At 44.2% G+C, this 14135-nt stretch overlaps 1 protein-coding gene across 2 annotated transcripts in view; it reads left to right on the forward strand.

Annotated features, from left to right (window-relative positions):
- The first annotated feature begins 8292 nt into the window (after window positions 1–8292).
- KDR (kinase insert domain receptor) overlaps window positions 8293–14135 on the forward strand; it is an 84807-nt gene continuing 78964 nt past the window's right edge. Inside the window, exon 1 of one of the 2 annotated variants that reach the window (XM_087963513.1) lies at window positions 8293–8512. In XM_087963513.1, coding sequence (XP_087819639.1) covers window positions 8440–8512 — 73 coding nt within the window. In that variant the 5' untranslated portion in view covers window positions 8293–8439. The remainder of the gene's footprint in view (window positions 8513–14135) is intronic. The other variant, XM_087963512.1, reaches the window with a different exon arrangement.

The following is a 14135-nucleotide window of genomic DNA, read 5'->3' on the forward strand; positions in this document are numbered from 1 at the left end:
GACAGAGTATGGCCTCTCAGAGGAAGGGAAGAAAAACACAATCAGACTTGTCCCAAAGGTGCTTTTTTCAAGAGACAGCTGGACTCTCTGGTTTGGTTTGGTTTTCTTTGAAGACGTTTCGCTTCTGATCCAAGAAGCTTCTTCAGCTCAGAGAAGCGAAACATCTTCAAAGAAAAACAAACAAACCAATAAACCAGAAATTCCAGTTGCCTCTTGCAAAAAGCACCCTGGGGACAACCATGACCTGATCTCCATAGACAATCAGACTTGCAATATTCTAGATAGATAGATTAACAGAGTTGGAAGGGACCTTGTAGGTCATCTAGTCCAACCCCCCGCTGGCTGGCTGGGAAAGCCCCCATGGTTGGGAAACACTTGACCCCTTTCCACTCTGTGATTTTAGGATCTGAACTGCTATTCAAATGCTAAGTATTGTTCTTCTGGATTCTCATTTTAGTCTGGGGTAGCTGAGCTTAGCACTCTTTAAGGTTCTTCCAGACTTCCAAGCAGTGGTGGTATTCAGCAGGTCCTGAACAGTTCTGGAGAACCGGTAGCGGAAATTTTGAGTAGTTTGGAATACCGCCTCTGACTGGCCCCACCCTCATTTCTTCTCTGCCTCCCGAGTCCCAGCTGATTGGCTGGGTCTTCTTTGGTTGCCCTGCACAGGAGAACGGAGCTGGAAAGCAGGTTAGTGGGGTGGGGAGGGAATGGGGATTTTGCAGTATCCTTCCCTTGCCATTCCTACCAAGCCACCCACACCAAGTCATGCCCATAGAACCGGTAGTAAAAATTTTTTTTTGAATCCCACCACTGCTTCCAACTTGATGTTCTGATTAATCCACAAGACCTCATTAGGAAAAAAGTAATAAAGTTATGTTCCCACCTACCCCCTTTTTTAGGGAGGGAAAATCAGCTTTTTCCTTAGTTGCAAAGCGAGAGATGCTCTTTGCACTGCCCACTGGCTGCAGAAGTGATAAATCTGACTATACGACAGGGCCTTTTGGGTCAGGAATGTCTACTTATTTTCAACAATCAAGGGAGCAAAAGGCAGTTTGTTTAACAGGCCTGCTTCTTCTGCTGGATCCTGTCAAGGGGAGGGGGCAGGCTCCTTCCATCAGGCTGTCTGTGGCGTGTGTGTGTGTGTGTGTTCCCCCAGCAGACCAGGAAAGAGAAAATCGTGACAGAATTGGGAGCAGCAGGAGGGGGGGGGGTCTATGATGTGTGGCGATAGTAACCGGGAAGGAGGTCAGCCTCTTTTACATTTCCTGTACATTCCTGACAGCATTCATTTCCCTCCTCAATCCTGCATTGCTGGGAATGAGAGTTTGTTCACCCAGAAAACACAGCAGAATTACACAGATGAAAGATTCTCCCCACCTCCAGCTCCCCATCCTGGACCAGGACCACCAGGTATGGTCAAAACAAGTCAAGATGGCGCAATGGAAGCTCTGTGTCGGCTTCGGAAGCCATTTCCACGCTGCCGCAAGTGGGTGGATTCAATGGAGGAGCTCTAAGTAGACAAAATCAAAGCCTTTTGTTAGGTCAAGGTTCCAACTAGATGTTCGCGTTATTAGCCAATAGCTCGTTGTGTTTATTAATCAATAGGAACATTGACTTAGAAGTCTCTATTTGAATGCACTACAAAGGTCACTGGGTATGGCGCAGGGTGGAAAAAGGATCTTACTTTTGGACAGATCGTGATTGGGCCATATGATGTGATGATGGCCAAGACAGGGAGGGGATGGATTTGCAATTTGGGAATGGTGGGAAGTCCGAAACCTTTCAGATTCGGGATTCCACAGGTGTGCCAGGTGCTATTCTAATAAAGGTCGTTTTGAGATATGTTTCTCTTGGAGTTACTGATTGGAATGGAGGTTTGCTGGAACGCTGGCAATTCGTGTAAAAATCAGGCAAAGCGGTGATTGTGTTGCTGGAAGAATTATCCTTTTGGGTTCAGTTCCAAGTGGGGGGAAAAAGACACTGGAAACAGGGAGGCCGTTTGGAAAGATGGTTTAATGGTAGACAGGACCACATGCCCTGGATAAAGAAAGAAGGAAAAAAGGGCTGAGATGCTGAGACTCCCTTAATTATATACCCTCTGTTGGGCCTCACTTTAGTGTTTCCTGTTCCTGTGTAAGGAATGTATCCCATTGGCTGTCAGAGTCCTAGGGGCGGGCTCTTAACTAACGTTGTAGGCTTTGTTTGGACCACATGGCTTCACCTGAGATCCAGGCTTGGTTGAGCCTTGCTGGATGATGATGTAATGAAAAAGGGCTTTGGGCAATTCCTATAGCTCTACCTGGAGATCTTTGTTATGTAAAGTATTCTGGCCCAGGCCTTAATGGCCCACCCATTAACAAAGGTGGGGGTGAGCGTTTGCTTCTGAGGTGAGTTTCTGCTTCTGAGTTTCTACTCTTTTGGGGGGAAATATTCTGCCTTTTTAATATTTCCCAGGATATTTTATTTTTCTAGGAAAGGGGTGAGTGCTAACTTCCCACAGCGCTACTGTGGATACTGTCTTTTTTTTGGGGTGGGGGGGAGTTCTGGCAGTCTTGGTTGAAAATCACTATTATGTTCCTTTCAGCTAAAAGTGTCCCAACAGCTCGTCAACCAAACAACCAATGATGATACCGATTTTATTAGAATAATGGAAGACGTATTCAATAAAAGGCCCCGCCTAATGGAAGGTCGTGCTAGCTAGACACCCATCAAATGCAGTCAAATCAATATCAAATCAACCTTTATTGTCAGAGTACAACATGTCTATAATGAGATTGGCTGAACCTCCCTTCGTCCACTCCCTCCCAACACAACTCTGCCCAAGGAGCTGCTGATCCAGTTCTACAGAGGAATTATTGAGTCTGTCATCTGCACCTCTATAACTGTCTGGTTTGGCTCTGCAACCCAACAGGACAGACACAGACTCCAGAGGATAATTAGGACTGCAGAAAAAACAATTACTACCAACCTGCCTTCAATCAAGGACCTGTATACTGCACGAGTCAAAAAGAGGGCTGTGAAAATATCTACAGACCCCTCACATCCTGGACATAAACTGTTTCAACTCCTACCCTCAAAACGATGCTATAGAGCACTGCACATCAGAACAACTAGACACAAGGACAGGTTTTTCCTGAACGCCATCCCTCTGCTAAACAAATAATTCCCTCAACACTGTCCAACTATTTACAAAGTCTGCACTACTATTACTGTTAATCTTCTCATCACTCCTTATCACCCATTCCCTCCCACTTGTGACTGTATGACTGTAACTTTATCGCTTGTATCCTTCGATCTATATGGACTGTTTCCTAGTATGATTTGATTGCTTATTGTACCTTATAACTATTATTATCAACTATTATTATCAACTATTACAAAGTCTGCACTACTATTACTGTTAATCTTCTCATCACTCCTTATCACCCATCCCCTCCCACTTGTGACTGTTTGACTGTAACTTTATCGCTTGTATCCTTACAATTTATATTGACTGTTTCCTAGTATGATTTGATTGCTTATTGTACCCTATGACTATCATTAAGTGTTGTACCTTATGATTCTTGACTAATGTATCTTTTCTTTTATGTACACTGAGAGCATTTGCACCAAGACAAATTGCTTATGTGTCCAACCACATTTGGCCAATAAAGAATTCTATTCTATTCTCACAGTGAGGACAGAAGTCCCTAACCCAGCCCCAATCTTTTTACACCATGTGACCTTGTTGCACAATGTGTTGGCCCTGCAAGTCTATCATACTATGTTGACATAAAGTTATTTTCCGTTCAGGAGTCTGACAGCCCACAGGTAGAAACTGTTCTTCAGCCTCTTGATGCGGCTGGCTATGCTTCTATAGCTCCTACCTGATGATAGGAGAGTGAAGAAGTGCTGACCGGGATGTAAGTCATCCCTGAGGATTTTCCTCACTCTTCTAAGGCAGCGAGCCCTAGCAAGGTCATCTAGTGGTGTCAGGGAATAGTCCACAATGTTTTGTGCTGTGCTCACCACCCTCTGTAGTGTCTTTCTATCCGCGGCTGTCAAGCCAGCATATCACACCGTCATGCAATATGAGAGGACGCTTTCTATTGTGGATTGGTAAAAGGAGGTCATCATTCATTGTTCCACTTTATTCTTTCGCAAGACCCTGAGGAAATGGAGTCTCTGTTAGGCTTTTCTGGTCACCTGGGTTGTGTTGATTTTCCAGGTGAGATCTCCACTGAGGTAGACTGCCAGGAATTTAAAGAAGGAAACTCTCTCCACACAGCCCCCTTGGTGTAAAGTGGGGCAGATTCCTCTCTCTTCTTCTGGAAGTCTAACATCATCTCCTTTGTCTTGCTGATGTTCAGGTGCAGATTATTTTCTAAGCACCATGAGGATAATTTTTGAACCTCCCCCCTGTACGATGTCCATGGTAGGATCAAAGTCACATCTAGAAATGCCCTTAGACCTTTCCCTAGATGGAACGGCAGTTTCATGGTCTCCATATCTATCAATTTCAAATTGTAGACATTAATATACGGTTGACATAGATTTTGTCTTTTTGGAATCAAAGAACACTTTCATTGTTTTGGGGCATGAACAAAGAAAGCATTACCAAATGCTGGTATTACCAGCATTTGTAAATGTTGTATTACCAAAGAATTCCAGGTCAAGTGTAGCATCTCCTAAACCAGCCAAAATAAGTAAGCAATAGGGCTGATAAACTGTTGTTGGACACTAAAACTGGGGAGAGGAAGTAGAAATTATGGGACTGATAAGATGGAATTCTAAACAAAACACTCAAGCCTGCAGGGTTTGAATGCAACATTTGCTATACTTATTACATAGAGAAAGCATCTGAACTCATTAGAATATTGGAACTGCTAATTCCATACCATTCATCAACTTGGACTTGAGTACATACCCAATTCCACCTTATTCCTGGTTAGAAAAATATCAATTTTCTATTTATTTTGTAAGATCAGCTCATGAAGGCTGAGTTCGGTTGGTTGGTTAAAATTCTTTCAAATTAGTTTGGAAAAAGTTGGACATTTAGCAGAGATGGTGTCTAGACTAAGTCTGATTGGACAGACATACGCGCACATAGATACATACCAGAGGTGGTACGCAGCAGGTTCTGACCAGTTCTGGAGAACCGGTAGCGGAAATTTTGAGTAGTTCGGAGAACCAGCAAATACTACCTCTGACTGGAGATTTTGCATTATCCTTCCCCTGCCATGCCCACCAAGCCACACCCACAGAACCAGTAGTAAAAAAATTTGAATCCCAACCCTGATACATACCCACATACACCCACACTTACATATGTGTGTGTGTATATGTTGCTTTGATTTATTCGAGACTCTTAGAACTGGTACAGCTATTTTAATATGTTACATCAGCCTTAAGCTGGAGTGCCAGAAAGTTAATACATTATAACATTAACCTTTCTGAAGGAATTTGGTCAGGAATGATGAAAGCTTTGCCAAGTGTTGGCATCAGAAATGTCTTTGTATTACTAAGTTTTTTTAGTGCCTACTTTTTAATATCATTTTGTGGCTGCTGGTCTCTGTGAACTCTTGTTTTTGATATTAAGCATTCTGTTTTTTCTCTCTTCATTTGGAATTTAGTTCTGGATATAGTGCGATGTTTATTTTTTTTACGATGGCTTTTGTGGGGTTGCTATTGTTATGTACCCGAACAGGGTGCAAAGGGCAGATGAATAAACAGAGGGCAGGAAGGAATCCTGACAAAACACCCAGTTATTATTAAGAAAACTAGATGGAAATGTCCCATCATTTCCCCCTTCCAAATATGAACACATAACTTGCAACTACTAAGCCTGATGATTTAAACTTCAAAACCATCTTAGGGCAAAATAAGAAAGTGCATAAAAATGAGAAATTCCAGAACCTCCGTCTTGTTTTCTAAAAAAAAACCTATTTAAAAATGTTGGATAGTCCAGGTCATTTGTGCTGCTAACTACAATTAATTGCTAACTACAATTAAGTGTTTTAAGTGCTCTATGGGTGAGGAATTCTGGGAGTAGAAGTCCCCTCAGGGGTGGGATTCAAATTTCTTAACAACCGGTTCTGTGGGTGTGGCCTAATTTGTGGGCATGGCTTGGTGGTCATGTGACTGGCTTGGCGTGGCTTGCATGTGAATATTATAAATATTTATGTAAATATTGAATTTTTTATTTAAAAAAAAGAGAGAGCAACTTTTACCCCAAATCAGGCAAAGCAGGCAGGCAGATTGAGTTGCTCACAGAATCACAGATTCACTTAGAGATCTGTGTTTCTGCAATCTGCTACCTGAGTCTGCCACTGAAAAATAGAAGCTTCAGTCCTAAGGAAGGTTCAGCTCTGCTTTTAGATTAGCTAGAAAGCAAGAAATCCAATGATTTCCTGCTTTCTAGCTAATCTAAATCTCCCAGCACAGCAGAACAGCTGATGGCCAGGGAAAAAAAAAAGGAAAAATAGCAACTTACCCAACGCAGGCGGGGCAGGGTGGGTCCAGCCAGTGGCGGAATTTGCTGGTTCTCTGAACTGTGCAGAATTGTAACAACCGGTTCTATAGAACCAGTCCGACCAGGTCCACTCATCTTAAACTTGCTGAGTTTCAAAAATCAGTGTTCTAAGGAGATATTCCGTTAGCTAACTATTTGTCTTCCCCATAAGACAAACCACACCTGAGCCCAGAATTGATGTTGCTGAGTGAGACATTTAGTTAAGTGAGTTTTGCCTCATTTTATGACTTTTCTCGGTACAGTTGTGAAGCGAACCGCGGCAGTCGTTAAATGAGTAAAATGGTTGTTAAGCAAATCTGGATTCCCCCCCCCATGACTTTGCTCACCAGAAGGGGGCCAAAAATGACCCTATAACGCTGGGACATTGCAACTGTCATAAAATATGAACCAGTTATTGGGTGTCTGGATTTAAATCACCTAACCATGGTGATTCTGCAATGGTCGTGAGCATGAAACAACTGTCATAAGTCACTTTTTTTCCAGTGCTGTTGTAATTTTGAACGGTCATTAAATGAACTGGGGTTTTTAAGAAGACAAATTAGAGTAGAGTAGAGTAGAATAGGAATGGAATGGAATGGAATGGAATGGAATGGAATGGAATGGAATAGAATAGAATAGAATAGAATAGAATAGAATAGAATAGAATAGAATAGAATAGGAATTGGAATAAATATAAATATAAATATAAATAGAATAGAATAGAATAGAATAGAATAGAATAGAATTGGAATTGGAATTGGAATTGGAATGGAATGGAATGGAAATAGAAATAGAAATAGAAACAGAAATAGAATGGAAATAGAAATAGAATAGAATAGAATAGGAATAGAATAGGAATAGAAACGGAATGCAATGGAATAGGAATAGAATAGAATAGGAATGGAATGGAAATGGAAATGGAAATGGAAATGGAAATGGAAATGGAAATGGAAATGGAAATGGAAATAGAAATAGAAATAGAATAGAATAGAATAGAATAGGAATAGGAATAGGAATAGGATAGAATAACAGAGTTGGAAGGGACCTTGGAGGTCGTCTAGCTAGTCCAACCTCCTGCTTAGGCAGGAAACCCTACACCACTTCAGACAAATGGTTATCCAATCTCTTCTGAAAAACTTCCAGTGTTGGAGCATTCAGAACTTCTGGAGGCAAGTTGTTCCACGAGTTAATTGTCACTGAAAAGACTAGACAGCCACTTACCTCAAACGATATACATTCTCCTGATTGAGCAGGGGGCTCGACTAGAAGAGCTCCTAGGTCCCTCCCAGCTCTTATTCTATTCTTAAAAAAAAACAAAAAACAAAACAGACTAGCTGCCCTTGGGTTCCCAGGCTTCAGACAAAACTCGATTGCCCCAATCTGTCTTCCTTTCATCAACCTACATTTCCCCCCAACCCCCGCCCCGCTGCTTCAGCTTCATCCCTGGAAGCCTTCAAGAAGAGTCTGGACTGTGCCATCTGTCAGAAATGGTGTAGGATCTCCTGCTTGGGCGAGATGGGGTGGGGGTTGGACTAGATGACCTACAAGGTCCCTTCCAACGCTGTCCATCTGTTAAGTCTCTGTGTCTGGAGAGGATCAGAACCGCTCGTTCTCCGACCTCAAGCAAATGGCTGGAGCGTCTGTTAGAAAAGGACGCCCGATTTGAGCTGTCCGGACTTCAGGTAGCCCCCCTCCCCCTCCCCGCCCGGGACGATTCGGAGAAGGGGGCGGGGCTTCCCCGTCAAGCTCCTCCCCCTTCCGAAACAAGAAGCGCTCGGGCGAGGCTGCGCTCGATCAAACGCCTCTCGGCCGGCCGCTTGGAAGGAGGAGTGCGCCGCCCGGGCTTAGGCGCTCTCCTTGGGGATCCGAGCCTCGGCTTCCCGGCGCGAGGGGTTCGGCTGAAATCCGCGGGAGATTCGGCTGGAAGGGCTCTGGAGAGCCGAAACGCGATGGAGTTGGCGGCGGGAGCGGGGCTGTTTCTGGCGCTGTGCTTCGCTGCCGAGCCCTGCCTGGGGGATTCGGGTAAGGGGCGTCCGTGGGGACGGGGATCGGGGGTTTGGAGAAGGGGCGGCGTCAAAGCTAGGAAAGCCACCCGGGAGGGTCGGTCCGTTCTGTCCCGCTGGACTCCGGGATCGGGTCGATCCGGCAGGGTTGGATGAGAATAGGATCGCCACAGTTGGACCCAGGGATCGGATCGATCTCGCAGGGTTGGGTCTCTCCACAGCCGGACCCAGGGATCGGGTGGATTGGGTGGGAGTCGGATCTCCATAGTTGGACCCAGGGATCGGATCGATCCGGGTTGGGTGGGAATCGGATCTCCATAGCTGGACCCAGGGATCGGATCGATCTGGCTGGTTTGGATTGGAATAGGATCTCCATAGTTGGACCCAGGGATCGGATCGATCGGGTGGATTGGGTGGGAATCGGATCTCCATAGTTGGACCCAGGGATCGGATCGATCGGGTGGGTGGGAGTTGGATCTCCATAGTTGGACCCAGGGATCGGATCGATCGGGTCGATTGGGTGGGAATCGGATCTCCATAGCTGGACCCAGGGATCGGATCGATCTGGCTGGTTTGGATTGGAATCGGATCTCCATAGCTGGACCCAGGGATCGGATCAATTGGGTGGATTGGGTGGGAATCGGATCTCCATAGTTGGACCCAGGGATCGGATCGATCGGGTGGGTGGAGTCGGATCTCCATAGTTGGACCCAGGGATCGGATCGATCGGGTCGATTGGGTGGAATCGGACCTCCATAGCTGGACCCAGGGATCGGATCGATCTGGCTGGTTTAGATTGGAATCGGATCTCCGTAGCTGGACCCAGGGATCGGATCGATCGGGTGGATTGGTGGGAATCGGATCTCCATTGGACCCAGGGATCGGATCGATCTGGCTGGTTTAGATTGGAATCGATCTCCATAGTTGGACCCAGGGATCGGATCGATCGGGTCGATTGGGTGGGAATCGGATCTCCATAGCTGGACCCAGGGATCGGATCGATCTGGCTGGTTTGGATTGGAATCAGATCTCCGTAGCTGGACCCAGGGATCGGATCGATCGGGTGGATTGGGTGGGAATCGGATCTCCATAGTTGGACCCAGGGATCGGATCGATCGGGTGGGTGGGAATGGGCTCTCCAGCGAGCGGGATTCCGGGATGGCATAGCCATAGCCTGACATCCGCCGGGAGAGCGACTGGAGATCCTGCCGTCCTTCTCTGGGTTTTTTTTAAACTTTTTTTTTTAAATTAATGGTGATGCTGTTTTCATTGTCACTGTGGTTTTACACTGCCAAAAGTTCACTCCTCGTGAGATGGCCGGCTGTATGAATGAACCAGCTCAATAAATTACAATACAAAATAGTACTTAGCTAGCTAAATAAATGACAGGTAGGTCCCCGGCTTACAACAGTTCACACATAGTGACCATTCTGAGTTATAATGGCACTGGAAAACAAAATGGCTTTCCATGCTTATGATCATTGCAGCACCCCACCCCCAGGTCACGTGATTAACCCATAACCCTGTCCTGGTGGGTTAACATTCAGGCGCCTGGCCATTGACTCGTACTTACGACATCGGCAGTCTTTCCCCCCATCATGCGACCCCCCTTTTGCGACCAAAGTCACTGGGGAAGCCAGATTCATTTAACAAACCACGTTACTAACTTCATACCTGCAGCAATTCACATAACAACGGTGGGGAGGCAGTTCGTAAAACGAGACAAAACTCACTTCACCAAGTGTCTCCCTTAGCAACAGAAGTTTGGGGCCCGACTGAGGGATTCTGGGAGTTGAAGTCCACAGGTCCTTTGCCGACTGAGGAATTCTGGGAGTTGAAGTCCACAGGTCCTTTGATGGCTGAGGAATTCTGGGAGTTGAAGTCCACAGGTCCTTTGCCGCCTGAGGAATTCTGGGAGTTGAAGTCCACAGGTCCTTTGCCGGCTGAGGAATTCTGGGAGTTGAAGTCCACAGGTCCTTTGCCGGCTGAGGAATTCTGGGAGTTGAAGTCCACAGGTCCTTTGCCGGCTGAGGAATTCTGGGAGTTGAAGTCCACAGGTCCTTTGCCGGCTGAGGAATTCTGGGAGTTGAAGTCCACAGGTCCTTTGCCGGCTGAGGGATTCTGGGAGTTGAAGTCCACAGGTCCTTTGCCGGCTGAGGATTCTGGGAGTTGAAGTCCACAGGTCCTTTGCCGGCTGAGGGATTCTGGGAGTTGAAGTCCACAGGTCCTTTGACGGCTGAGGGATTCTGGGAGTTGAAGTCCACAGGTCCTTTGTGGCTGAGGATTCTGGGAGTTGAAGTCCACAGGTCCTTTGCCGGCTGAGGGATTCTGGGAGTTGAAGTCCACAGGTCCTTTGCCGACTGAGGGATTCTGGGAGTTGAAGTCCACAGGTCCTTTGATGGCTGAGGGATTCTGGGAGTTGAAGTCCACAGGTCCTTTGCCGGCTGAGGATTCTGGGAGTTGAAGTCCACAGGTCCTTTGCGCTGAGGATTCTGGGAGTTGAAGTCCACAGGTCCTTTGATGGCTGAGGGATTCTGGGAGTTGAAGTCCACAGGTCCTTTGATGGCTGAGGGATTCTGGGAGTTGAAGTCCACAAGTCTTAAAGTTGCCAAATTTGGAGAATTCTGCTCTAAAGGGACAGGAGACTCAGGAACCAGCTGGCCGTCCCTGTTGCACATCTGGAGGGTGCCAGGTTGGGGAAATCAGGGCAACCCCCCCTCCCGCCGCCATGATGTTCTGTATCTTCTACTGGGACAGGATTATGGGTGGGAAGGTGAAATGATGTGAATTATGGACCTTGTTGTCGTGAGAGATTAAGATGTTGATGTTGGGAGAGTGGAGTTCAGATTGGCACAATATCTTGGCAACTCTGACTTTGGAGGAATTTTCTTTCTTTCTTTCTCTCAGCCAGTTTACCTCACAGGGTAGTTGTAGTGGGGCATGAGAGCTGCTCCGAAGAAGAGGTGGGATATAAATGTAGTACATAAAATAAATTGAATAAATAATTATTGTGTTGTTAGAAACAGAAAAGAGGGGAAAAAAACTACCCTCAAAAACATAAAATAGCCTGAGATTAATGCCCTGTTTGACAGATAATTAATATTTCAGTCACTTTTTTATTGTAATAATTTTTATTGTTCTTTTACACATATTAATCTTAACTTTAACAGTACTGTGTCATCATTATTATACAAATCATTATACGCACCAATCTCATGTAAATATCTACATTTATCCATCTTTATATACATTCATATACTTTTATCTGTAATTTTCTTATTTCCTTTATTTTATTTCTATTGTTCAACCAATTATACCAATTATCCCAAATTTCATAATGCTCCGACTCTTCTTTCTCTTTTAGTTTTAATGTCAATGTATCCATTTCAGCACAATCTGGAATTTTTTGAAATACTACTTCCTCAGAAGGTGTGTTATTTTGTTTCTAACATTGTGCGTATACTATCCTTGTTGCTGTAAGAATATGTAGTAAAATATATTTAATCTTCTTCCTATATTTCTCCTTAATTATTTCCAACAGAAACAAGTCAGTCACTTTTCTTAACTGTAGGGATAAAAGTGTTGTAACTCTAGCATTTTCTCTAGCAGCGTGATGCCTAATAGTAGATTTCATTTTAAAGAAATAGTCAACTTATAACAGTCAAATAGATAAAATGAGCGTTTATAACCGCATCATTTGTCAGAATTTATAATTACTCAAGAAGAGAAGAGGTGTGTTTGTGGGTTGATCAGCCTAGGAATCCACCCTGAATCTGTGGTGGGCCACTTTTAACAGATAACAGATAATCCGAGTTGGAAGGGACCTTATAGGTCATCTAGTCCAACCCCCCCCCGCGCCCAAGCGGGAGAACTTACACCATTTCTGACAATGGCAGTCCAATCTCTTCTTGAAAGTCTCCCTCCAGTGATGAAGCTCCCACAACTTCCAAAGGCAACTTCTGTTCCATTGGTTGACTGTTCTCACTGTCAGAAAGTTTCTCCTTATTTCCAGGTTGAATCTCTCCTTGTTCAGTTTCCATCCATTATTCCTTGTCTGGCCTTCGGGTGCTTTAGAAAATAGCTTGACCCCCTTCCTCCTCTCTGTGGCAGCCCTCAAATATTAGAAGACCGCTATCATGTCTCCCCTGGTCCTTCTCTTTACTAGACTAGCCAAGCCCAGTTCCTGCAACCGTTCATCATATGTTTTAGCCTCCAGTCCCCTCATCATCCTGGTTGCTCTTCTCTGCACTCTTTCTAGAGCCTCAACATCTTTTTTATAATGTGGTGGCCAAATCCGGATGTAGTACTCTAGGTGTGGTCTTACTAAGGCTTTATAGAGTGATATTAGTACCTCACTTGATCTCGATTGTGTCCCTCTGTTAATGCAACTTTTTGATAATCTCCTTGGGTTGCAAAAATTCTTTTATTTCTCGGCTGCGAAATAATACAGATAGTCCTCAACTTTACGATCCCAATTGAGCCTGAAATTTCTGTTGTTTAAGTGAGACATTTATTAAGTGAGTTTTGCCCCATTTTACAACCTTTCTTGCCACAGTTGTTAAGTGAATCACTGCAATTGTTAAGATAGTCACATGGTTGTTAAGGGAATTTGGCTTCCCCTTTGACTTTGGAATGGAATGGAATAAAATAGAAGAAAAGAATGGGAATAGAATAGAATAGAACAGAACAGAATAGAATAGAGCTGGAAGGGACCTTGGAGGTCTTCTAGTCTAGCCCCTTCTGAAGGCAAGCTATTTCACTGCTTAATTGTCCTCACTGTTAGGAAGTTTCTCCTCAATTCCAGGTTGCTTCTCTCCTTGATCAATTTCCAACCGTTGTTTCTTGTCCTGCCTTGAGGTGCTTTGAGGAATAATTTGACCCCCTCTTCTTTGTGGCAGCCCCTCAAATACTGAAATACCGCTCTCGTGTCCCCCCCTAATTCTTCTTTTCTTTAGAGTAGCCAGACCCAAAATCTGCAACCGTTCTTCCTATGGTTTAATCTCCATCGCCTTTGATCATTGTAGTTGTTCTTCTCTGAACTTTTTCCAAAGTCTCAACCTGGTTTAAGTAGTACGGTGAGCAAAGTTTGCTTGTCAGAAGGTTGCAAAAGGGGTTTAAGTAACCGAGGGACACAGCAGAGGTCATAAGTATGAACCAGTTGTTGAGCATTTGAATTTTGATCACAAAAGTTGCAACTGGGAAAAATGGTCCCAAGTCACTTTTTTTTCCTCCCCCGCCAAAATATTTTTTATTGTACTTTTCCTTTGTTATACATTGCATATTCATACTTGTTATAGTACAATTTTCTTGGTTATGTATAGTATTTCATAATATATAATATATATTTCATAAAATATAGTATTTCTGGGTGCAATCTCTACATTCTTAATTACATACCGATAATAAATCTTATACATCCAACAGTTATAGCCAATTAATGGCGTATAATCCTAATGTTTACTTATCTTGGTTATTCTCTCTTCATTAGGCCCAAATGTTTACATATCCATTATTTCTAACTGTAGAATAGTTCCTATAGAATAATTCCCGAATCAAAAAGGTAATCTTCTCCCCATTTCTAATTTCTATTTTACTACTAATCCTTGATGATATAGCTCAGTGATGGCAAACCTTGTGGTTGT

Source organism: Notechis scutatus, chromosome 4 (genome assembly GCF_049901735.1).
Source record: "Notechis scutatus isolate UNSWTSFEM ecotype Mainland chromosome 4, rNotScu1.2, whole genome shotgun sequence".
NCBI classification, from domain to species: domain Eukaryota; kingdom Metazoa; phylum Chordata; class Lepidosauria; order Squamata; family Elapidae; genus Notechis; species Notechis scutatus.